General features: G+C 36.7%; 1 protein-coding gene across 1 annotated transcript in view; it reads right to left on the reverse strand.

Moving 5' to 3' along the window:
• Nucleotides 1-27,720, reverse strand: part of MPP7 (MAGUK p55 scaffold protein 7) — a 110,325-nt gene that overhangs the window by 29,471 nt on the left and 53,134 nt on the right. Inside the window, exons 5-10 of the mRNA XM_082307734.1 lie at nucleotides 15,639-15,770; nucleotides 7,115-7,196; nucleotides 6,105-6,190; nucleotides 4,194-4,268; nucleotides 3,381-3,577; nucleotides 2,790-2,854 (exon numbers count right to left, since the gene is read on the reverse strand). Of these exons, the coding sequence (XP_082163860.1) occupies nucleotides 2,790-2,854; nucleotides 3,381-3,577; nucleotides 4,194-4,268; nucleotides 6,105-6,190; nucleotides 7,115-7,196; nucleotides 15,639-15,770 (637 nt within the window). The remainder of the gene's footprint in view (nucleotides 1-2,789; nucleotides 2,855-3,380; nucleotides 3,578-4,193; nucleotides 4,269-6,104; nucleotides 6,191-7,114; nucleotides 7,197-15,638; nucleotides 15,771-27,720) is intronic.

A 27,720-nucleotide genomic window follows, 5' to 3' on the forward strand; every position in this document is an offset into this window, starting at 1 on the left:
CTCGTTACAAAACATGGAATCTGTGGAATGAGTTGACTGAACAGAGCAGGCTGACATCCAGTGCTACTTACCATGTCTCAAGAAAGCTTCCTAGTGCAACTCCCAGTCCTGTCAGGAAAGGGACTTTTATTAGCAGCTCTGTTGCAGTCAACAGGTTTTCATCTTTGGGAAGCTATAAGAATATCAGTTGGAAAGTTGCCCTTTCCCTCCAAACTGCTAAGGAAATTCAGGTCATATGATTGGATGGGATCAACTGCAATAGCAAGCAACCTCTCAGTATACGGCTAGTTCAGGAAGGTCTACAGAACATCAGTTTCCTCACACAATTACTCTTCCAAACACTGGAGAACCCTATATCAAACTGAAGGTCTGTAGTACAGGATTAAAAAATAATCAGATGAAATCAAGAATTACCAATTTCCCACCTCCTTACACGGGAACTCGTTAAATAAAACTTTAGAGGACAATGATCAGTGAGCCACACCCCACAACACAGAAAAGGGCTAAAAAAATCAGACCCAACTGTCCTTTCCAATTTTCTGTTCTGTCTGTCTCCTTCCTTACATGTTTCCGATACGGGCAGTATGCTGTTCATTCAGCTGAGCAATGCATGACTTTCCAGCATCTCCCAATTTGGGCCAGGTGATTGCTCTGCACAAATACAGACACGGCCTCCACATCTCCCAGCTTCACTGCCGTGCTTGGTAACATGAAAAAGCTGCTTAACTTTAGAAAGATCACAATGGCGTGGAGTTTCCCAGCTACGTGGAATCTTCTTGAAAAGCCAAGCAAGTGGAAGGCTTTCCTGTGAGCAACATAAGCAACATCCTAGTCACAACATTTTTTCTATAGCTGAATTCTGATCCTTAAAATGCCTCCTCTATGAAGGATCTGAATTCCCTCCCAGCACTAAAAACATGATGAATCTTTGAATAAAGGATGGACCACTACTCAGAATGGCACTTCCCCTCTTCCCCTGGAAATCTGGCAGATGTAGCAGCATTTTGTCCTAAGGAATGGGGAAGAGACAAAGTGACAAAGCTACATTACTCTGCAGTCTTTCCTCCTTCAAGAGGCACCACTGCCTTCTAGATGGTATTTAGCTGGACCTTGCTTTGTTTAAAGAAAGTCTAAAAGAGGAACAATAATAGGCATACTGCTTGACCCTAAGGCTCTGCCATGTTTTAAAGGAAAGGGGAGAAAGAGAGGAACCCTTCTCCCTTGTTTAAGCTAGTTAAGGCAAAGTCAGTGGAGACAGCAGAGACAACAATAGTAGACATCGTACCGTGGGTCTTCTTTGGATTGTAATTTTGGCAATTCCCAATCAAGTCCAGGCTGCCTATTTGGAAGGGTGAGATGTGTCTTGTAAAATCTTTCACTTGAAGATCACTAAAAAGATGCAGTCCATTACAAAAGGAATCATGCAGTTTTGATGCAACAGCTGATTTACCTCTTCAAAAACACCAGTGCCACATTAATTGAGGGTATTATCTTGTTGAGGATATTATCCAGATTCAAGAACAACAGACAGAGAGAAATAGCTATACCCTGGGATCAGACACTTTTCCAAAACTGGGGCAGAGCAACTTGACCTAGAAACCTCGAAAAACAAGAGATTTACTACAAGCTGGAAGAGCTCCTTATTGTTTCTAAGATCTATGTAAATTAGAAAAGCAATAGTGCAATCATATAGTCTTGTTATCGTAATTACAAAGCTAATCAAGGGCTTTGGAGTTAACAATAGCATTAGGGAACACAATCAAATAGTGAAATGGAACAAAAGATAGAAAATGCAGATTATTAGAAAACTAAGAGTAATTGTCAAACTTCAGAACACAAAAGCCATAGCAAGGAGTTAGGAAAATTGCAACAGAAACCTCGGTGAGTTTTAAAGTTAAAAGCATTTAGCTTTGCACTTAGTGTGCCAGCATCCACTGTTTGCCATAGTATCCATATTTTTTGTTTTAATGTTAAGAGAATGCAAGATGGTTGGAAATTTTAGACCACTTTCTGAATATTTCTAGTTGAACTCACAAACATGTTTGTATTTAAGATTTAGATCCTACTGAAGCGTGATAGTTTCTTACATTGTATTCACTTTGTTATGAGTCTGTACAACTGAAAGAAATAACAGGTCAAGTAAAATATGCAATAATACTTAAAACAGATGTTGATGTAAATTCCAGTGGAAAGAAAATATTTGTTTCGACGTATGTGCTTTCTTAGAGCTTATTTTTCTTATATTGTGCAACTACTGTATTTAAAAGCAGAGACTATTAAGAATGGATTTGTTTAAGAAACAGTAAGAAGTGGTTCTGTGAAAGCCTGTCAAAGAACAGAATGTTCTGACTTTTAAAAATTTGTGCTGCTTCATAGGACACAAAAAATCACCAACTATATGGGGGAGAGAAGGGGAGATTATCCGACCTTTTATCTCACTCTCAATATAAATTTCACTGTATTTATGTAGTCCAAATTATAGAAACTGTTGAGCCAATTCTGTACTATTTCAACAGGAAAAGAACACTCTTCAACCTTTGAAATATTATATATCAAAACATTAATTGGACTTGGTGCTTCAAAAACAAAGTCAGAGGGTTGGGAAAAATTGTTAGCTGCTTTTAAAGCTTTTAATTTCAGCTCTTCTATTTATTTTCCTACTGATACAATGTGATCAAGAAGCTCTTGTGCCCAGGAGAAATACATCCTGTAGTCACAGGGCTGAAACAAACTATTTTATAAGGTTAGAGATCACAAGTATGATTTCTATTCCAGATTAACAAACTTACATGATTTTCTGTTGGAAATTTTCAGTGGCTGAATCTGTACTTCTGGTCTTCTTAGTGCAAATCTCCTATAAAATGGCAGGTGGTAGGGGAAAGACACAAACTCCTTAGTTTTCACTGCAAGTTTGACATTAATAAACACTTAACATCATAAGACTATTGCAAAATATCCAGAAGATTTTATAAGAAATTAACTTAAAACAATGCAATCTATTCACAATCTAAAAAATTAAATCCTCAGCCTCAAGTTTTTGTAAGCTCTCCAAAACCTGCTGCAGTTCTTATTCCTGCATAGTACATCAGTGTGAATACAGATACTGATGTGCTATTTTCCATATGTTTTTTCTTTCAATCTGGATCAGTGTTATGCTATCAGTTTTTGTCATTATTAATTCTAGCCAGACAAATAAGGAAATCCAAAGTATTTCAGCAACAGGTTTCCAAGTTCAGTTGTCTTGCTGCAAATGCAGGTTTATCATACCCATGTAATCTATGAGCATTACATATGACAACTATGCTAACTTAACAACTCAGCAAGTTAAGTGTCTTCTCTTACTACAAAAAATAATGAAACTATGTTTCTCAGTAGCTCACCTCTCCTGGAAATGCTTTGAAGGGATCAAGCCTGCTCTGGGATTGGCATCACCTTCGTGTTTGGCCTGCCACCAGGTTGCATCATCCTGGCTCATGATCTGAAGGATATCTCCTTTTCTGAAAGCAAGTCCAGCTTCTTTACAAGGAATTGCTTTATCCTCATTAGGATCATAGTCAAATAGGGCTCTGATAAACATCTGAAACAAACCACGTTTTATCTTTAGAATCAAAATATTAAATGTAATCCAAAGGTATCTCCCTTTTTTGCTTTTACTGCTTAAAACCATTGAACTAAATAATGTAAAGCAATAAACATTTACTGCTGTAAAACATCCTTATGGACGTCTAACATTAGAAGTTCACATGGGAATGTTAAACATATTGCTTCTGCAACCACAATCCCAATGGAGTAAAGGCTCTATGATCCAAGGCAAATAGGACTTTGCAAGTGAACAATGGGCCCATATGGGGAACAGAAGAGAAGATACTTTTGAACCGACGTGCTATCAAGTGTCTTCTACCCAGTGTATGATGGAAGAAAAGGAGTACTTGGAAGCACGCCAGGTCCTCGTAGAAGACTGATGATTACCTATGTCAACTTCACGGCTGTAGAGTTAGGGCTTAAGAACCATGCTACACCCACTTGTAAATCCAGCACGTGAGTATTGAAGTGTACAGTGTGCCACACACTGTCACGTAAGAAAAACTGAGTCTGGAGGCATAAATTACATTCTTGGTTCTGTCATCCAAGCAAACAATATATATCCTCAGCATAACAGTTACTGCAATAGCTTCTGAAATAGTCTTGCCTACCTTGCCTTCCTTCACTGGCATTTCTTCCTTCACACTCGGTATAATTTTAAATGTAATTGCTCCTTGAGACTGAGCCTGGTGAACATTTGAAAAGAAAATGCACTGAGAATTAAGCTGTACATTTCAAAGAAATCTTAAAAGGAAAAGAAATTCAAATTAATTTAAAAATACTCAAATATAATGAATCTATCCTCTCCCAGGCATGATCCATGGAGTTTCACAGCTTCACCACACCAAACTTTGCATTGCAAAGATTAAAATACCCACTTGAAACACTCAGTTTTATTTGCTTCACTGGTGGGCAGAGATGGAGTGTTAAAAACTGGGACCTGCATGTGTCAGAGGTCCCACATCTGCACTGAAAGCAGGAGCAAATGCTACAGCTAAAATGTGTACGTATTAGAAGCAACCGCTGGACTCCTGGCACAGTTTGGACATCCCTGGAAAAATCTAACTAACATTTTTAAAAAAAAACTGATAGAAAAATTCAAACAGGCTTGTGCCATATTTATCATATAAAACTATTGGGGGGGGGATTTATTCTTTTGGCAACTTTAAGAAACTAGAAAAGAAAAACATTTTTGAATAGACTATGTGTGCTAAATGGAAAAAAAGCCCTCCACTATAAATCTTAAAACAAGTTAGCCATCATCAACCACCTCATCCATTCATCTTTCCCTATATCCCACTTAAAGTGTGTCTGGCTGCATTTTAGGTATTAACCACAATATATTCCCACTGCCTCAGTGACATTTTGCTATTGAAGGAAGTGCTAATCAGCTGGAGCCTCTGCTACTATTGCATGCAGCCGACAAGTTTCATAAAACTAGCAGAGTGCAACAGACAGCCAACGATTTAAGCAAAATGGAAACAGGCCTGTCCACTACCAAGTGAGACATACTTCTGCCGGCATGTCTGCGATCCAAGAGCTCACTGTTTGACAACCAGCAGCCAAGTTCTTATTTCACCAGCCGTAGGACTGGAATCAATAATTCTGTTACTTTTGAAACAAGCTCTAACTAGCTTTTGATGTTTATATTGTACCTCGAGGAGGTAAATGGGGAAATTGTTCACACCTTTTCTAGTGCTATTGTGTTTCTAGAGATTTTTAAATATTAATTTCTGCAGGAAAATATGTTTCTGTAGGGAACACAAAACCATAAAGCAAGTATGAATATCAGTGGGCTAGCATTTGAAATGAATCATCTAGGTTATTGAACCAAAACTGTGAGACAGCCACTCAATTCAGCAGGACAGCAAGGTATTTATGTATATAGAAATGCCTAAACCATGGACATAAAGACCTGTCATGACCCTCACTGGTTTCTTTGCTGTAAAAGTATTAAATATTTCTGAAAAATTCTAAATTATTTAATTTGCAATAGTGCTCCATAAGTGAGTAATTAGACTGGCTTTAGAGATTGGGTAGTTCAGAGCAGTGCAAACATAATCATATATACAGCTATATACTGCAAATCAATATAAAATATAATCTTAATGTACCAGTTAGTTTATTCTATCAAGTACACGTATTATGAATTAATTTTCGCATGGAGTTAACATGTTAGTAATAAATACATTTAAAATACTTTGAATTCAACAGATCATGGTGTGCCTTAAAAACTGTAGATTATACATTGAGGTCTGCAACACTCTGCAACATATTTATAGCCATATTACCATCATTAACTCTTTACAAGTAATTTGTAATTGCATATATATGTAACATGTGGAAAATTGTTCTTTAAGAGAGAGGAAACAGAGGTTTGTAAATTATGGCACTGGAAGAAAAGGCATTATTGTAGAATATACTTTTTGCTAAGAAATACACCAAAAAACTCTAATTACTTTTTCTTGACTCCCTTTAATTATTTTAAAATTAAAAATTAATTTAAAATGTTTGGTATTTACCAAAATGTGTATTATTTCTTCGGGTTTTTTATCATCTACAGGAATCCCATTGACTTCCCTCAGTTCATCACCAACATGAATAAGACCTACAGAAGGCAAAAAGGAGTCGTTAAACAGTAGCTATACAAAAAATTCCATTAACATTCAGCCTTTTTCTGCCTTGTTCACCCACTTTAAACTCTAACATAAAAGCAGGAATATGCAGTGAAGACAACCTCACCTACTGACCCCTCACAGATAAGTTTGAGATGGTTGGTTTACTCACCTCCCTTCCTTCCTCCTGAAAATTAGTACCATTTCTCTATGACTTTTCCAGACGTTTATGCAGATGTTTGAAAAATGTCTGTGCCAATTCTTTTTCTACTCATACTACTTTCTTATTGCTACACAGCTGCAAGTACTGCAAAGATCACTTAGGCTGTGAGTGCTAATTTGTGGCACAAATGCTTCCTAATTTAACAATATATATCTAGATTTACTCCATTACCCCATCTAAGTGTGAAACGCAGCTGTCCTAGATTCTCTTCAATGAAAAGAGGTCTTTTACAGTATAAGTCAGGACCTCTTGCTTGAGTTCTTTCAGACTTTGAGCATCCCAAACTAAACAATGGCAGTCAAAGATGTGCTGGTATTTTGAGAATTACCAGCTGAAACTCCAAATGGATGTACTAATATCAAATAATTCAGCCATCCCGAGGTCCTCCATCAGCAGGTTGTAATCTTTGCATATCCTATCATTTCTAAGTGGATGTCTTCAATTGGAGACAAACTATGATACATCTTAAAAAACCCCTGCATCTGCTAACTCAAAGATACCTGGGAAATGGGGAAAAAATTCAGCATGAATACTTTCACCAGTATTGAAATATCACTTTGGAAAGCTGTCCAAACCGCAAAGACTTTTGTTTGTGATAGTGATGTATTTCATGCGTACAAAATGCTCCCATTTTATCTCATCTTTTTCTGAGTTATAGAACTTGAATGGCTAGTGGAAAACAGAAACACCTTACCACTTCTATCTGCAGCTCCTCCACGCATTATCCTGGCCACCACAATTGCACCAGTATGTTCATCCCTTTTAATAGTAGCCCCCTTTAAAAAAAAAAAAGAAAAAGTTATTTGGTTAATCTTACCATAATTTTAATTCACTACACTAAAAAAACACTTGCTATGTAAAACTCCAAAAAGTTGACGTCAGATCAATGTGTGAATAAGCCAGAAATGATACTTGCTCACGAAAAGAAAATACAAAATATGTTGCTCTCTTACCATCCTATTAAAATGTGACTTCTTTTCCATTCAGAACTGACTCATGCAGCTTGGACAAATGATACAAGAAGTTTACTTTTTGACTTAATGTTAACTGCAGCATACCTTACTTGAGTCTGTTGCTAAAACTGTACTAAACTATTACTAAGAACAGATAAATTGCTTTTCCTGCATTAAAACAGGCCACGTTACATACTATGGGTACAAAAAGTTTATCCGTGTTTGTAATAGCTGCACTTTACACTCAGAACTGCCTGTGTACCCACTAATCATAGTTTTGCTTTACAACGTTATCCATAAATAAACATGAATTTGAGAAATGCCCCTGCATGTCAGGGCTCACCTGGAATACCCGTGGGAGAGAAATGCAGAGGAGGGGGACATTTCCTGAGTTAGTCATGACTGTTTTCATACACTACACAAACACAGTGCAAGGCATTTAGGTAAAATTACATCATGTAGTTAAATTTCCAGCGAACAGCTGTCTAGATGAGAAAAATGACTTTGTAACTAGAACTGCGAGGGTGCGCCGAAAAGAGGCACAAGGTGACGGGGAAGCAGCAGGCAGCAGCAGTGACAAGTGAGAAGGGAAGGGAAGCGGAGGCACGGAGCCGCTGCCTAAGCTGGGGTGCCAGTCCTTTCAGGCAGACGGGAAGGAGCGATGCGGGGAAATGCTGGCCCTGCTCTGGAAGGCAGAATCCAACAGAATAACGAGGGGGGTTTTAGTTAGATAAGTCGGACTGTATAATCACCTCCAAACAGGTCATTTGAGCCAGTATTTTTAAAAAACAACACAAAAAAAGCACCTGCTGGCCCACAGCTTTTTATCTGCACATGATTATTTTGCCATGTCAATGCAGTTAGTTGCCTGCGATAGCTCTAACTTTGTTAATCAACAGAGATGTTTAGGACTCTGGCAGGTAAGTCAATTTTCTGAAAATTTCCATATTTTTGATGAGTGAACGAACAGTATTACTTCACCTCTGAGTACAAGACAGTGGTTAGAATTTCCTTCCATCAGAGAAGTGTTGTGCTTGAAGTAAGGTACAGTAGTACTTTATGAAGTTCCTCGAATAATGAAATTGCTTTTACAGCTAGCTTTCTGTATTTGTTTAAATTAAACATGAATATCATGTTTATCACAACTTCAATTTTTAAGTGTTTCATGGATGTGAAGCTGAAATATGTACAAGTAAATAATGGGGGTGACATTCTACTACAGTTAACAATTTTACTGACTGTAAATAAACTTGTTTCCCTTTCCCTCTGCCTCTAAGATGGAAATACAGCACAAGACAGAAATGGGAGATTAATTTATATTTGACTATATGCAAACCTCATTTATTGCAAATAGAGAAAAATTAAAAACAGTAACCACACAATATTCTCTTTGGCTGAAACTTTAACAGTAGCCAGCACTCCACAGCAAAATTGATGTACTGTACATCTTAAATTTATTACTATGACATTCTATCCATAAGCAAAGTAATTCTGCAATTTGCCAGCCTTATTCTTATGCATTGTTTATCATGTAATTATATCAGTAAGCATTTGTTTGTATTACAGTTTCAAATGAGTCTGAGAGTTTCAAAAAGATAAAGACTTAGCCGCAGCCAATCTCACTTTAAAAACTCATGATTAGGTTTCTGTGCAAAAAGAATTGCATACTATTAGGAATATTAAACAAAGCATTAACCCCTCTAGCCTATATCTCAATATTAAGTTCTGACCTTGCAGCACCAGCTATTAATTTGAAGTTTATTATTAATACCTGCAAGGTTACCTCTGGTTAAAAGTACAAAGCATCTTTTTGATGGATATATTCAGAAAAAAAGAAAAAAAGCAGCATGAGGATGTTAGAGCCAAATATAAATACAGGACATTTCCACTATATTGTCCACGTAAAACAGAGGCTCTCCTAATTCATCAGGGAAGAAGTCTTGAATGGAAAAGCTTCATGCCTTTTCCCTAGAAGTCAACACTATTAAATGCCACTGAATGCAAAAGGCAAGCAATGACTGACAGCCTTCCATTGCAATCACCCTGCTACCCCAGGCCCTAACACTAATGTCTGAAAACAGGTACTTCACTTCACCTTGTTTTTAAACAGACCCTAGAAAAAACTTGTGTGGGATTGAAGACCACAGTATTGACCCAGCCGGCATCTGGAAGTAACAACAAGGCTCTTGTCCAAGTGGAACGGTCACTTCATGCTTTATGCGATTATCACTACCAATGTGCTGGCACAAAATAAATTCCTAGCGCAGATTAGCTGATTTGAAAGATGCCCCCATAAAGATAACAGGTAATTTGGATCTACCTGGAATTATCAGCAGAAAATCAAGTTCAAATTTACAGGGAAATTATTTAACCCAAGTTAGCTCACTGTCAGTAACTCCTTTATGGCAAACTCAAAGTGAATGGGCAGACCCATGAAAAGTACTATTTGAGTTTATGTGGTTTTGCTGTACCTGTAGTACACAAAGAAAAAAGGGGGGGTTCTTAAATTCCCCTTCCCTCTCAATTTAGAATGCTTAAAAAGAAATCATCAAACACAAGTTGATATCTTTTTGAAAACCCAAAGAGTTGACTTTCTGAAAAAGCAGCTTCTCTTGTACTGCTGCCAGCCCTGCTTAAACTATGAGGTATATATAATCTGGCAAGAATTTCTCCTTATGAGATGTTCAGCTCCAGTACTTTCAGTTACATGTGCAGTGCAGCTCCTCATTTAGAGCTTTAAAAATGGAAGAAGGTTAGACTGGACCTTGAGAGCTGGAAAATATTTTCAGTGTTGCTAGCCAAAAGTGTAAGTTACCCTAAATGAGACATATACAGATGTAATAGCATAGCTCAGTTTAAAATACTTTTAAAGGGAAAAATAAGGAGTTTGGGAGCCATATGGTGATCAGACTGAGAAAATGTTTAAAGGTATACCATGCAAAAGCACTAAAAATAATACAAGCTCCTTCGGCAAGGCTCTTTCACTGTTTTTTGGGTTGTGTTTTTTTTTTGTTTTGTTGTGTTTTGGGGGTTTTTTTGTGTTTTTTTTTTCTAGTTTTAATGTACTAACACTGATTGGTGAGCATCATTCAGGATTTCACAGATATAAGCTTTATTAGTTCATCCATTTGTGTGCTGGTTCCAGAATATAAACATTATAAGCCTTTATTTTTAAAGAAAGACAGACTAGCCTGTACAATAAATTACTAATAATAGAGTTTGAAATATCAGTAATAATTTTGCATACCTTTCTGTTAAACAAAAGCACATGCAGATGTTGGATGCAAATAAGTACTTCAATAAGCCTTATTTTAATTCATTATCTATTGAAAATGCAAATACAAATAACAATTACCTACCCTATAGCGAAGAGTTATTTAAAAGTTGATGCCCATATACATGTAGACTATGCACAATAAAGCTGTCCCTACACCCAAATTAATCCCACCTATAAAATAGTTGGGTTCATTCACTAATAAGAACCAAGCTACGGGGACTCAGAGTAAAAGGGAAGCAAGAGCTGTAGAATCGGCATGTGCAGAACACGTAAATGACTCTTAAATCACCACAATTCATTTCACCCAAGTTCAGCTATGGAAATCAGGTATCTAGTTCAAGCTAGGTGTCTAGGTTCCTCCTATAGTTAATGGAAAGAAATAGGCAGCTCTGGAAAATGAATCATCCTTTCATTAAAGCAGGCATCTTAAATAGATGGCATGGTTCATTCTTTGGAGCTGCCTACTTTTCTCTTGACTATAGACACAGCATAGAGATTAGTTTTCAAATGGCTAAATTTATGTGAAATGAATCTGTGTGATGAAGAAGCAACCATCTTAATGTGAAGAAGCATCCTATTCAGAATAACTGCATGACAGCTGTAACAAACCTGGAATATCATTTGGGAGCTGGAAGTAGTGAGAGGTCAGGAACTGAATTCCTGGTAGTGCGGTTTTACACCTTGGATATCAGGAACGCTAACCAGGAACATGGCAGTGGCTGAAAAAGCCCTGTAGAAGTACGCGTAAGTAAAAACCCTCCAAGCTATCTGATAAAAAGCCTAATTAAAGCCAGGTGAATTTTGGACTATCTCTGAAAAGAGATGTTTCTACTTCTCTTTACGTAAGGTTCAGAGATGTTCTAAATTACTTTTTTCAGATAAAACCTCCTAACACAATTTCACCTCGCTTGAGCAAGAGCAAGACACTGCTAGAATAGCATTTGCTAATAGAGCATTTAGGGAAAAAAACAAACAAACAAACAAACAACAAACCTGTGGAAGGATTAACAAAAAGTTTAAATCATCTCTTCCAAAAAACTGGAGGAAAGTTCAGCACTGACTTCTGAACTGATGAAATCTGGCAAACAGAAGGCCCTCCCACAAACCATGTGTTTCCCTCTCTTTTGAGATGATTACTCCTGGGAACTCAGGCTTCATTAATATGTGATTAACACCGGCTCAGAACACTGGTGAGGTGCTTAACTCAGAGAAAAGCACAAACAAGTACAAGAGGAAATGTGGTACAGTTTTATATAAAAATGGTCACTAGATATAGAATAGGATCAAGGAATTATAGCACCATTTACGTTGGAAAAGACCTTTAAGATCACTGAGTCCAACCGTAAGATCATCGAGTCCAACCGTACATTCCAAAGAAGTTAAGAGTGTGCCTAATTTTCTTCCCAGAGAGTACAGTTGAAAGTCATCCAAAGGAGTTATCCAATTCAAGAACTTCCAGGGTGTGCAGCTGATGTAAAGCTTACTATTTTGCAGAAAAACAGTCTCTACTGTTTGAGTACAAATAGAGAATGAGAATGCATCTGAGGTGAAAGAAAAGTTCACAGAGATCAGTATCTTCAAGTCAAGAAACAAGACAATCTCCATCCCAGAAAAAATATTGTATAGTACCTCCAATCTCAGGTTTAGTAGCTAGAATCCTGATATAACTATGCAAGTAAGTCAGACTTTATGCCTGGTGAATAGTGAATAGATAAACTGGATAAGTAGAGACTCTTTGATCTGTACTCAGCGAAGAATGTCTAAGACTTTAGAAGAAGCTCTGAAGGAAAAGCCATTAAAAAGACATGGAAATAAACAGAAAACGAAATTTTAAATTGTTTAGTAAACACAGATCATTGCATATCCTTTCTTTAGTAAAACAACTTCAGGAAGCATACATGCAGTGGACCTAATATACATAGCATAAACCTGTCTGTCTTTATTCTGCTGTGCCATATTCTGGTAAGACCTTATCTGAATTACTATTCATGTTTCTTCTCACCCCTACCTAAGAAAAAAAAATTAATCTGGGGAAGGCAAAGACACAAACAATAGGTTTGTTATGTATTGTGGTGGTGGTGTCATAAGAATAATTGACTATCAATCTGCCACAAAGAATGTTTGACATTCTCATTAATAATATTAAAATGGATCAAAGGTGGGTTATGGAAGAAGAGGACACTATACACTATTCTTCAAAGTCTTCCTGGAGAACAAGTAACTTGCAAAACAGAACTCGCCGTAAGCTCTTCTGCAACTCAAGAAAGGCTGGGGATTTGGAGAAACAACAAATAGTGCTTTCCCCTACAGATAACTTACAATCTTTGAAATGCTGGCTGAAGGGCAGCTTTTGGAAGTTATTTAGGCCAGTCTCCTGCTCAGAGCAGGACTACTGTCAATGCCAGATCAGGTCAGCCACTGCCTTATGGAACAGGCTGGAGACTCTACATCTCTGGCCAATCTGCTCCAGTGCTGTACTTCCCACTGAATGAAATACTTTTCTTAACATTCAGTCTAAACCTCCCAGGGCTGCAACTTGTGGCCATTGCCCTGTGTTTTAGCATCTTTCACTGCTGAGAAGAGTTTGACTCTATTGTCCCTGTGAGCTCCCCACTCTCAAGTAGTTGCAGGCTGCAATTAGCTCCCACCCTTTGCCTCTTCCTAGTAATAGGTCTACCACAGATTCCATTATAAGGCTATTTTTGCCTTGGTAATTACACTAAACAGTCTTGACAAACTGAAGACTGAGTTCTCTCACTTTTTTTTTTAAATATTTTCCATGGCTGTGTTCTGTCTAGTAAAAGAAAGGTTTAATAAAAAACCCTTATTTGTTACCTCCTTAGCACAACAGTTGTACTAAGTTGGATGCACCTTTTAAGAGATTGTACTAGTTTTTGCTGGGATAGTTAATGTTCCTCATAGTAGCTTGTATGGTCCTAAGTTTTGGATTTGTGCAGAAACCAGTGTTGATAATACAGGGATGTTTCCACTATTGCTGAGCAATGCTTACACAGTGTCAAGGTCTTTTCTGCTTCTCACACTGCCCTGCCAGCAAGTGGGCTGGGGGTGAACAAGAAGTTGGGAGGGGACAAGGCTGGGACAGCTGACCCCAACTGACCTAAGGGATATTCCATACCATATGATGTCATGCTCAGCAATGAAAGCTGGGGAAGAAGGAGAAGAGGGGGAATGTTTGGAGTTATGGCATGTTGCCTTCCCAAGTCACCATGATGAAGCATGATGGAGCCCTGCTTTCCTGGGGATGGCTAAACATCCGCCCGCCAACAGGAAGTGGTGAATGAATTCCTCATTTTGCTTTGCTTGCCTGCAGCTTTTACGTTACCTATTAAACTGTCTTTATCTCAACGCACAAGTTTTTGGACTTTTATCCTTCTGATCCTCTCCCACATGCCACTGGGGAAAGTGAGGAAGCTGCTGGGAGGGGCTGAGCTGCCTACTGAGGTTAAACCACAGCAGACACAGAGGTACTTGGAAGAGTTTAGTATCCCACTGGAGTGAATGGGCAAGAGCGGAATCTGAGGAACAGCCCAAGGATAACCTTTGGCTTAGGCAACTCTATTTGTCCCTTTAAGAGGGCTTAAAATCTCAAAAGCCAAAATACAGTGCATATATCTCATAAGTTTTTAGAAAATCTCTCAGTTTTGTTTTCAAAGTTGCTATTTACCCAGTTCACTTTGAGATACTATTAACTTAGAGTATTTAACTCACAAGTCTTAGTAGCAAATCATGTTTGAAACATAAAACCATGTAAATTAAATTTTGAGATTTTTCTGACATAAATTAAAGACAAAACAACAATAAGGGTGTTTTCATTAACACTAAAAAGAAGCTGCTCAATTAGAACTCATCTTATACTATACATTCAAATTTCTTCACACCTTTCAGAATTAATACTACTCTTCCTGATACTAAATCCTAAAGCAAATTTGTTTTCTTCCTCAAAGAATTTCTTTGATTAAAAAAGAGGAAAGCTTAAAGCTGTTATTTAAATATTTTGGGAAAAAATATTTAATACGTTAAAACAAAGTAAAAACTTTCCATATGGTCAAACTTTTAATTATGCCTACGGGCACCTACAGGCAGTCAATACCAAAACTTGTTTATTGATGCCAGAAATCCATCAAGAGTGATAGTAAGATATCTAATGACAAGCTACCCCTGTATGTCTAACAGAGGCATTGCTCTCCGCCGGTCATCTCAAGTACAGAATCATGGCTTTCTCAAAGTAACTTTGCAGATATTTCTTCAGGATTGCTATCCATTAAAACAAATATCCAGTACAACATAAAACAAAGCTCTTATTGGTTTGCAGGAGAAAAAAGAATACAGTTAAATTTTATACAAGATGACTCCCACTCTACAGCAAATAAAAATAACCAAATCAGTAAAGCATTTTAATATTCTTGTAATACAACCTAGGTTTAGTCCTTTCATTTTTCCAGATATCCCCATGAAGATATTAACTTTCTAGTATTCATAATCCAAAGTACAACAACAGACATCTTAAATTTGCCCAGATTTCAATTCAAGTATTTTAAAATATGTTTTTATGCTTTCTTTTCAGTGTATTGAAAGGTCACATTTTTTTACATGAATGCTAACAGGCACAGTTCACAACAAAGGTCAAGATTTCTTTGGGGATTCATTCTCCCTCTCTCATTTTAAAAGACGTTCATGATTTGAATTCAAGATAAAAGATGAATATATTATTGATCTAAATGCTCAGACTGGCCCACATATATAATGCTCAAACACCATGAATGAACAAATTCTTATTCATTTCATGTGCTTTACTAATAATGACTGCGAATGGAAGTCACAAGTGTATTATTGAATGTTATGAATAACGATGCATAATGTCTGTCTATCCACATTTCAAGTTAATGTTACCCATTCGTATTCATAATCTGAGCACTCCCCACCCTGTACACAAACATAAAACCCCCCAAAAGGACACGGTTACTTACCAATGGTTCCCTGTTTTTGACGAGCCTGATTATTTTAACTGAATCTTCTTCCTCATCAATATCATCAGGCATGGGGGGCAAGACAGGATCGTAGTTCTTCTGAGCAACAGTATCATGCACAGAGAGCAAAGCCTGGAAACATTAATAGTCAGTATATTATTTGGCATCTAAAAAGTTTATGAAAGACAAAGCAGAGGATATTATTTATAGCCTAACTCTACTAATGTGATGCAGGTAGGTTGAATATAATTCTTGTATAAAATTTTAACACCTGTCAAACTGATGAAAGAACTCCATAAATTATATGTTTTCATACACACAATGTATGCATCTAGTAAATTGTGGATACAGAATAGCGTCTTCATACACATGAAAATATCGAGTGCCTTGCCCATTAGCTTGAAATGACAAGAATTATGATCAGGAGAGAACCCAAGTCTCCTGAAGTAAGAACATCATTCTATTTGTCCTAGATAAAAGGTTTCTCTGATACAGTAAGCAGTCCTATGAAACAAATAAGCAAAATAAGCATCTTCCAGTATATCTGTTCAAGCATAAGACGCATGACATTAAGCTGTTGCCCAACCATTCCCTTCAGAGGGGCTCTGGAAGCTTACCTGGTTACTGGATGCCTTTCATACTAGCTCCCTTTCGTACGAGCTCCAAATTATCTTAGGAATTTTTAATTTATTGCAGAATTCATGATTGAGATTGAGGAACATATTACTGAAACGATTTGGTTCAGGCAGGTGCTTATCAACCACCTGTCGCATGTCTTGCCTCCTTTCTTTCTCTGTTGCTTCTGCAGCTCATGCATAGCTTGGACAACAGATTTTTCAAAGAAAAGCCTAACAAAGCCTGACAAAAGGTTCAATCTTAAAAATAAAATAATTTATGAACTTGCAGAAATTAAAAAAATCTTGAAAGCCAAAGGAAGTTAGAAAGCTCATTCACCTAAGGCTCTAAAAATCTCAGCTAGAATCTAAAATTCACAGCTTTTTCTAGTACAGAACTCTTGAAGTTCTTTTCTATTTTGAAAAGTCTTCATTATTTGTAATACCTTTTAAACTGGTGAAAAATGGCTAAGTAATGCTTTTAGTTTTGTAGCGATAGCTATGCGTTATAGCAGGAATAAGAACAACAGCCATACATATAATTCTGTCTACTGCTTTCAGTTGCTTCTGTTTTCAAGTAGTTGCTCCTAAAGACTTGAATATTTTACATTTAGACCTGATACTTTTTCCCAAGGAGTCAATATTACAAAAGTTCTAGTCTGAATAGCAGAAGTAATTTGCAAATTGGTAATCCTCCTGACAATAAAAAGAAAGCATTTTGGAAAACATTGAGATGTTTAGGATAAAGCAGAACACATCAACGTTGTTGACATGGATGATATCAGAAGGTATCATATCAATGACTGTAATAATGAATCTATTATAACAATTACAATAATGACTAAGAAGAAACTCCTTAATAAAGAACAGAAAATGGCTACATTTCTCTGATACCAGGTTACTTGCTACTTAGTAAGAGGCAGATAATATTAGACTGAGTATACAGCAGAAACTGTATGTTCTCAAGGATAATGCAAATGTTTTAAAAAAGCATGACACTTCCATTACACCATTCCAGGATTTTTTGCCTGAATGGAGGAGACTGTAACAACAGAAAACCATTTCCAGGCAATGCTACAAGCTATCATGTCAAAAGCAGAAGGTAAAGAGTGTATGGTAATCTTGAAATTCTGAAGTTTAAATTTGAAGTTAGGTCTTCAACAAAATAAACACAGAGGAAAATCCCGCCTGCTTCATGAGAATTTGCTATTGTTTTACTAATTTCTATGCATATTGTACAAATTGATAAAAACATTTCAACACACTCTAAGTAATTATTTCTGGTTTTCTTCCCAAGACACAGTTATGAATTTGTAGTATTTACCATCAGAAATTACCAGCTCCCTCCCACCAAAGATTAGTTTTACTTTAGATCTGAGGTAAAAACCTCAGGCTAGCAATTATGGGTCCTCCTGGAAATGTGTATTATGAAGCATTACATATGTAAAAGGCATGCAATCACATGCAGTCCTTTACAGATGTATGTGAAATATCAAAGATATACTAAAACAAAAGTGGTGTTTGCTTTTACTTCAGGCTACTTACAGTTAAGACTTCTAAAACAAGTCTTCTGCAATTACGTTTTTCCACATAAAGCTAGGGCACATTCATGGACTGGTTCAATTTAATGAGGTTCTATATTGCAGTTTAAAAACAATCAGGCAGATAGAGAAAACAGATGAAAATAATCTAAAGCACCACTTTCAGAGTAAAAGGTAGCAACTTAAAACATGTTCAAAAGATCCTACCCTTGACAACGAAACTTGAAAAACACTGTCCACTACTACACTGAATTATGCCACCAGTGTTAATAAGATACGTCCCTGCTCTGACTGCCAGATCGGGCTCCTGGACACTGCGCGCAAAAGAACGATGCAGCCCAAGTATTATAAACCAATGCAAATCAAAGCCTGGTATTTATGATGCTTTTCTTCACTCACAACAACTGGAACTTATCAACCCCTTCCCTCCTCCTCCCAAAACCCATACTAAACCACAATGTACTACAGTTTTCAATATAAGATCTTTTACCCAAACTCTGGTATTATATTATCTTGGTGCAAAGATGTATATTTTAGGTAAGAGTATGAATGCCAGACATGATGTGTCTTTTCTCAGTCCAGAAGAGCTTCTGTCATCACAAACTTGTTTATGCTGTACACTGAACATACTAAGATTTCTTTCCTTCTTGTCTTCCATCATCGTTTCTTCTAACACACTACTCTGTGTCCACTGTAGTTGCTCTTGAAATAGTCAGCAGTGTAGACACTGGGCAATAATTAATCTGAAAACAAAACTTAGAAAGCTATTTTGATTTGACTTAATGTATTCAACTAGAGGTGATCAGAGCCTGTCTTCGAGAGAATTTCCATATGTCCTGAACACATGAAAAAATGATGATATTCACAGAGTAAAGGGACATTTCTTCAGCAGCTTCTTTGTACTGTACATTTAATACAATGTATGCTTAGTCTAAAAAACTATCTATCAGACTAGACTTTCACAGAAAAGGTTGGGACTTCTTTAAAAACAAACAAATTACAAGTACTAAGAAATAAAATTTGGATCCTATCATGAACAACATTTGCACAGAATAACTGTGCAGTAAATGCACGAGGCAATATAAAGGCAGTAATGTTCTCTTTTCGTACATAAGAAGCGGTTGATTTATTCACGACAGTTTTATACTCTGTGATACTAATTTTTGCCTATTATAAGAAACTGCAAGAAGTGCACATAACATTTTAATTTTTTTTTTACATTTTGTTTTTGTTTTCAAATTCACAATGCTCCGGAACTATGCACGTATGATCCAAGATGAGGGTCATGTATATTTAAGCACCTCTGGAGAAAAAGATTTTATTTCAGCTCTAAGTTCTATGCTTATGATTCACTAATGTAAACACGGTCCATATTTAGAACTTGAAAGAAGGTATGACTGAAACTCCTGCACTACCTAAATATAAATATTGATGTTCAGCTAAATTCTTAGACATGATCTAGCTGGAAATGAATACTTTCATCAGACCTCTGAAATGTCTAATAACTAGTGCTGTATTTTTCATATTAAAGCTGATCATTTCACAGTTTATAAATTGAAATTTTACACTATCAACTTACACAAAGAAAATCTGACATTAGAAACATTCAAGGTTCTTTTTCCTAAAATGTTCTGAAACTTTAAATGTTTATTTAACTTCAGAATGTTATTAATGAAAACAGTTCTATATTTTGAAAAATGTGTATCATTTAACTACACCGACTATATTTTTGCTCCTCTAAAACAATGACAAATTTCATATTATTTTTTGTGTCTATTTTGAAGAGTAAAAATACTCCAAGCAGGCCCTGACTCATGAACACAGCTCCTTATGTTTTTAAATTATCATTATTAAAAAAAAAAAAAAAAAACCACAGCCTCAATTTAAACTTTACTTTTCAGAAACATTTTGCATTTACTAGTCTAGAAAAACATTTTAGAAAACAGTAAGTTAAATAAAGAAGCAAGACAGAATGGACAAAGAAACAAAAGCAGCCTTTTTCTATATGGCACTTGAGAAAAAAAAAAGAAAAAAACAAGATTAGAAAAATAAATAATTAATAGTCAAGATTATCGACATAAAATTTGTAGGGACTCAGACCAACCTTTATGAAAGCCAACAGCTGCAGCAGACTGCGACACTGCCAACCCAGCTGCTGGTTACCTTGCCTATGGAGCAGACAACCGCCCTGGCAGCAGCGTCAGCAAAATGGAACAAAATGGCCCATGACTTTGCTGTCCCAGTCCACAGCTTGGCTCGTTAGCACCAGCCACCTTCTCTGGCAGTTCAAGCTGAACTCTATCAGGTGAGACAGAGACATTTTCCCACCTCTTTGCTTTGCTATGGTGACAGTAACTTCCACTGAGGCTGGCACAGAGAAGCTACATAGGAGGAGAAAAGTAACTTCATCAGCAACCACAGCAACTTGCCCTTGAACTCGCCTGGCAGAGCTCGTCCTCCAGAGAGCTCTAGCCATATTCCATTCTCCTTTGCGATAGGGTTACAGAAGAAATACAAAAAGACAAGCTAAAAATATTGGTGGAGAAAATTATTCGACTGGGAAGACTGATTTATGAGTAACTTGTATAAAGTTAAAATCAAGCGAGTAAAGTCATCCAGCAACAGACATCGAAGAAGAAGAGCTGAAAGAGCTGGGAGGAGACTGAGCCCACTGAAGGGAAGACCACCAGAGCATCAAAATTGAAGGAGAAGCATAAGAGATGCAACAGCCAAACATGTGCAAGAACTTAGCAGAATAAAACCATCAGAAAGCTGTAGCATAAAGGTGATGGCATACAGGCTCTAGGCACCGAAAAGCAATTTGACTTGAGAACAGTTTGGAGAAGAAAGGAATAAAAATATATGGTATTCAGAATCAAGCTATACATTTTAGAACAACTGGCAAGCAGCACAAAATTAACAGGGGAAAAGGGAGATAAAAATTTAGATAAGGGAGGGGGAGAGAGAACAACCTTTCTTCTTCTACAGGAGAATTAGTCTTTAAATCCACAGTCTTGAGTACATAAGCTAGATTTTACATTGATGTACTGATGAATTCCATCCCACTAATTCCACTCTCCAGCAAACGGGTGGTAAAACAGCCATCAGAAAAGGGTAGTGCATGGCAGTCTCTTAACCACCAACACTGCCTGCTAAGGGAGTATGTGCAACCCTAATCCTGATGCAAGACAAGGGTTAACAAGATAACAAGAGGGCAGGTGAGAACAGGCATCTCAACTAACAGATACGAACAACCACATCAGCTGAATTCTCCAGCTTGGCTAAAGCATGAAGCATCATCTAGAAGCAGAAGCAAGCAATAAAACTACAGGCAGGAGAAACTCAGTAGTGCTGCTGAAGCGACCAGAGGATGGCTGGGATAACAGTGAACTGATTTTTTTTTGGCAGTAGAACCATTGAGTGAGTACACAAGTTACAGTAACCACTTATCAGGCAGAAAAGTAATATTATTGCTTGTGAAGGTGCAATAATCTTATCACTTTCCCACAGAAATCTGAGATTTTCTGTTCTGAACAAAATTCCCGAGTTCAATACGTACAGCACATAACATTAAAGAAATCAGCTAACTTCCAAAGAAATGAACACATTTTACTTTTGCTACTGAAAATCATTTATACTATTGATTCAATATAAGCAAAAAACCTTTGACAGTGATGGTAAGAAAAATGAAATAAGGTCCTTTAAGTATGATTTTCAGTTTGTAATCGGGAAACCACTGGGTGCACTAATTCATGGAAAAAAAAATCAAGGTTCATTTACTTCTTGCCATCCTTCAAATATTATAGTTTTCCTACATATTCTCTATAAATTCCCTAGAAATTATATATTGTGTGAGAAGACAGCAGCTGGGTATGTACAAAAGAGAAAAGACATTCCATGCTTGCAACTATCCCATCTGCACTTAAACCAGAGCTGCTCTCTAGTTCAAGCTTGTCTAGCTGGCAATTAAATCCCTTTCTCTTCCAATCTGACTTTGATGCAGTCGGGTCACAGCAGTGATTCAAAATATTAAAAACACATACTGTACATGTGTGGTTTTGTGTTCTTAATACCTACCATATATTAATGTTCTTAGCATAGCAACATCTCAGTTGGATCAATATTCAGTATATATTACTTTTTCCTCTTTACTATGGTGGACTTTATTCATGACTATATGAACTTCCTTTCACAAAAGGGTAATTTCCTTGCCTGAAAATGCAGTTTCTTGATTTCAGATTCACCAGTCTGAACTGATGGGTTTACCTGCAGCTGGTAGCCAGACGGCAACAGCCAACAGAAAAGTGAACTTTCTGCATCTTCAGACTCCCGCTTCCTCCAGCTCATTGTTCACAGCCCCTGGAGACGCTTCCAAAGTCGAACTATTCTCAGTGTTCACAGAAACATCCAGCCTGTCTGTGTCATCTGGTAAAGGTGTTAATATTCTTCCAGATGACAGCCCTATGTTCTTCCTCAGTTGTGGATACTGGCAGAATAAGCTCTGATTTTAAATCAATAGTGAAGAATCTGAACAAAGTCTCTCCTACATTTGCAATGTGATTCATGTAGCTAAAGTGTTCTTGAAGCTTTAAGCTCTATTTAAGTAACTTCCAAGAGCACAAATAGATCGTTTTCAGAGTGGAAAATGCCGAGACAGGAGCACTCTTCCAATATCTTGGCAATCCTTGATCAATTCCTTTTTTGAAAAGTGGCAGCATCCTGACAATATTAAGTGTCTACAGTGGTAGCATGCATCTTTTCTTCCCCCCTGCCCAAACAAATCAAGTGAAAATATAAAGAAAAGTAAAAGCTAAGGTTGCAGTTGTCCTTTCTGAAAAAAGTGTCTTTTAGAAATGACCCAGCCTTTATTTGACAACAGCAAAATGTCTAAAGTCTTAAAAAGGAAAGAAAAACATCTACTGATCTGTGAGGTTAAAGGAATCTGGATATACTTAATACTTCCAGAAAATAATGACATATATTTGTTTATGATAAGGCGGCCTTAAATTCAGCCACATAGTACTAATACTACATGGACACCTAACTAAAATTATTGAATGAGTTTAGTTTTTAAGGTAATTACTTTTGCCTGCTTTGGACTTTTCCCATATTGAACACAAAGTAATATTTCTATATATCAATTGCACTAAATTCAGGTATCATGCTGGAGAACTGAAAAGCTGCAGTGAGTATTATCTTCACCATTATATATAAGTAAATCTTCTATAAGTACTTAATATAGTTGTAACTAAAGAATTATAAAATCTGAAAATAGATGTGGTGCAATGGAATAAATCCTGCCTCTTAAATAGTAATATTCTTTTAAAAAGGCCAGCAAAATAGCAGGTATAAGAAAAAAGCCTACAGTTTTCCAAGGTATTTGTGATAAAGATACTTATAGATTTACAAGTTACATAATCGTGGGAAGAGAGTCTTGCCACTGACTAGAAACCCAGGAATAAGCAGAAAGTGGAAAAAAAATGATTACGAGACCATACTGGACCAGTATTGAAGATTCATCAATGAACTGGAAAAGAGGAGACTGCTGAATAAGTGAATGGAGAGTTCAAAGAGAATATGGTCCGGCAAATGCAAGGGAAAAGCACCGCTGAAAGAAAAAACAGCATAAAAACCCGACAACTAAAAGAGGGATTATTTGCTTTGTATTGTGCAGTTTCTCCATTTTCACCAGCTGAATAGAATTGCTACTTGAATGGGATGTGATCTTATCCATAGTGTTTTTTTCCTCCTCCTGAATTACCAGCTTTAGTAATGTTGCCAACTTTTATGCTCTGTATGTGAATGCTATAGTTATGTGTACGCAATTCAACATTCTTACATGGGTTAGGGTTGGTTCCTTCATGTGGGAAAGTCTGTATATATAATCGAAGAATTTCTTTGATCTACTTTTCAAATCTTTTATTTTCTGCTGCCAACCTGCCTGGCTTCACTTTTGTTTATTATATCTGTCACTTTGTTCATTACGTGTTGGCTGCTAGTGAGCATTCTCATATCCATACGTCTAAGAAGACTGACAGACAAGCTGTCCGTTGGACATCAGCTGCGTTATCACATGAGACGGACCTGAGAGCATTTCCAGGGTAACATGACGGTTGTTACTTAAATATATTCATGCAGTATTCTTTCATCTCCTTTATATAATTTTATATCTATGCATATGATATGTTGTATATTGTTATATGTATGCTCTGTCAGCTCTTACCACATTAAGAGTGTGCCACAATTGCTTTCTGATTTTCTGTGCCTGTCAGACATGAAAAATCAAGGCTTTTCTTGCTGTTTTGAAAAGGACTATTTTGCTATTACATTTTTGTTTTACTTATTCCATTCCAGTAACCGGGACATTCCAAAAATAAAGACAGCAACATATTCTCCCAGTGCTCCCCACCCAAAAAAAGGTTTCTATAAAAAAACTCCATTGAATTATGGGTGGAAGTGGAAATGGAAATAGGAAATCAAGGTCTGAAGCTGAAAAGAGTTAAGAATAAAACCCATTTTCCTCTAACAAAGTTGCCAAAATGCATGATGGAGGGCTTCCCAAAGTGGCAAATAGTTTAACGGCAGGAAACACTGGGCAGAAGGATCTCATTCGCTTGCCAACAAGTCTCCCCAGCGCTGTCCCCTCTCCCCCAGCTTCATGGCTGGTATGCTCACAACATCTATGGGTTATCCATCAACCAACGTTTTCAAGCCATCAGTGCTGTGGTCCTTGCTTCTTGTTGTGATAATTTGCATATATTACTTAGGTGGAAAATAAATATTTCTCTCTCACTGCTGACACTTCACAGCATACCGTCCAAAATCAAGCAGGCTCTTACAGATTTGCAATAATGGCACCTGATTTTGCAAATGAGGATTAGGCAGGTAACTTTTCAGTTGACATATGAAGTACAATGTACTCCAGCTCACGATATTAATGAAGGTAAACTCGTTTGTACAGCAAAATATCTTAATATAAGAGCACAACTCCTGTAACCGGTCCTACCAGCAAACCTCAAAGACCACTGATGGGTAAGCAGTTATAAATCATGGGAAATTATGCTTCTTGAACAAATATTGTAGTCTGTGTTACCGTGTGTGAGCATGAATATTTCATAAAGAGGAGGAGAATAGTCTCCCAGGACATGAGCAAAAATAGAAAACATGGGTGCATTCGGGGAGATCGGTCTCTAAAGGGACAGAGACAAAAGGTCCTCCAAGAGCTTGAGATACAGTAACAGCCCAAATGTAGCTCAGATGTTAACTGACCTGAAATTTATATTTGGGTTTTCCAGATGCAAAACCTGAACAGTTGTAGGCAAATCCCAACAATTTCCAGTGGAAAATGATGACTTTGCAGAAACTGCATATTTCAATGAAAAAGCCCTGATGGAAAATCCTCAGCAAGTCTAATTACAAAGGAAATGTTGGAAAAAAGACAAAGTTTAGATTAAGATTTTTTTAATTATATGTTACAAGAAATGCTTCATGAACTTTTCAAAGCAAAAACAGATTTTGTTTTATATTATTCTAGCCCAATATTTTCTTTGAGTGCTTTGCATGTTAAAGTTCTTGTAGAAAAATGCCTGCTGTTTCCTGCACAGTAAATTATATTGTCAATTTTTGCCAGTGATTGTAAGGCATCTTTATAAGGCTCTGCTGATAAAGGCTTAAAATGTTTGTTTTTTTAACATAACAAGTAGCACTTTGATCAGAACAGTCTATTAGGCCACTGTGCAAATCTAGTAGATGGCACAGATGATGGTATCAGTAGTTGTTTATCAAATAAAGGCTAGAATTTACAAACTTCCTGGTAAAGACAAGAAAACCAGAACAGGATAGGACAATGGAAAAGGTATGCTTCAAGCTAAAAGAAGCACTATTTCTTTTTTTAAAGAAACCTAAACAAATATAGGAAACATTTATATGAAGAACGAAGTGCTCTGGTTTCATTACCTGCAGTTTTAGTTTTGTTTAACTCATGGTTCTATTCTGCGGGAAAGCCAAGGAGGTAATTATTAGATGAAAATGTTTACAAATGCAAATTGTTTATGCTTTGTGAAACTGAAAGTCAAGTGCACCTCAAAGGAACTGCAAATAAAACAGCAAGCGTAAATCCTATTTACAATTTTCTGATGTATGCATCTTTGCCATTTGAAAGCAATTTAAAAAAAACTGAAAACAACTTAAGGAACCTGTATTTTCTCTGAACAGTACATTGAAGTTGTCCATGGATAAGTTAATCTGAAAACATTCCCAGTCATACGAGAGCAGTTTTCCCTTCACTCTGCAAGTTATCGTAAAATTACTTCCAAAATTCTATTCATTCTACAGTAATGAAAAAGAAGCCAAGAAAAATACTTCAGGGTTGTCCACCGCTTGTTCCCTCTATGGCTACAGGTACAGCACCCAAAGGGATCCAAACACTTCACATGCTCGTGTACCATGATGCACTGAAGTCATTCACAGTCCTGCCTTGTGCCCTTGTTTAGGTACCTGGTTTATGTTTCAGACTAGCAGCTGGCAAACCTTTCAGCGCACATAAACAGAAGATGAACTGCACTGAAACAGGCAGAACACTGACTGGCATTCTTAGCAGGTCAAAAAAAGCTTAATTTCCTCTGGGTCATAAGAGGTATAAACATCCTTCGAAATAGTTTTAGCGCAGTGGCATAAGCTTTTGAAATAATTATTGTTCTGCCCATTACACCGACGACCACAAAGGACATACTTCATATGAATTTAAAACACACTAAATTTACCCTAATAGGGATTAACTTCAAATGGTAAATTGCTCATTTCAATATGTAATGATCAGGAATGTAACTCCTGTTATAAACACAAAGTTAAGAACAAGTGACATCTGAATAATATATCCTGAGCCTGTCTCAAAGTTAGTATAATTGGGATAAAATTGTTCAGCGGACTGAAAGATGGTCCATTCTTTTTATAGTCTTGTTTACAGCCACACCAACAAAATAAGTGCCTAAAATGTTAATTCCTTTAGTTAATTGTTTTAGTTTTTCAGATTTCAAATAATTTTAAAAATAAATAATGATTATGCTCTTGTGCTATGGAACTGTCCCCAAAAGAACACAGCGTTTCCCAGCTTATTAGAAAAAGAAGTGAGTGCTACTATTCAAGAAAGCTTTTTAATTAAAAGTAGAAGAGATTTTGAAAGCTTTAAAGTCTTTCACTCTTAGTTTGATCATCTGTCATATCTACTACATCTCCTTTCTTACAATGTCCGTCAGTGGGGTTCTGCCCCGTGACTGACAGAGTAACTCTAGTGTCCACCTCCATTCCCGTTTGTGTCCCTACTGACAGATAAGACCATTTTGCTAACGTGATTGTGACAAGTCCATGTAAAATCCAGAATTAAGTTCCCTTTTAGATATATTTTGTGTTAACATCTTGAATCCTAGTCTTTCAATTATATATTCAAATTTATACAGTTGCATAACAATGAAAAATAAAGTATTTTGTCTCTAGATGCTGTAGCTAATTTGAAAAAAAGTGGAGTGCTCTCAGACAACAGCAATAATTTCAGATTCATAAAAAAACCCAATTCCTCTATAAAGACATCTCTCTCTGTTGCACTGCTGCCTACCTGATACATAATTTTTAAAATTTTTGTCATTATTTTCAAAATTCTGTAGACCTCCCCTCTTCACATACACTCCGTTCGCTGTCACATAAGTTCCTTAAACTTCTCCAAATCATAAAACGTTAAAGCTGAGAATATTTATGTCTTTATGCTATTATTCATATTTTTTTACAAAAGCACACATAGAAGTGTCTTCCCTTAAATCAGAAACACCCTTTCCTCATGTATATGCTCATTATATATTCTAGTTTTCATGTTATAGAAAATATTAAGAAAACAAAAAAAAAAGCCTCCTGTAAGAGAGATGTTTAGTGTTACAT

The sequence above is a fragment of the Platalea leucorodia genome (assembly GCF_965183815.1).
Source record: "Platalea leucorodia genome assembly, chromosome: 1".
Taxonomy (NCBI): Eukaryota; Metazoa; Chordata; class Aves; order Pelecaniformes; family Threskiornithidae; genus Platalea; species Platalea leucorodia.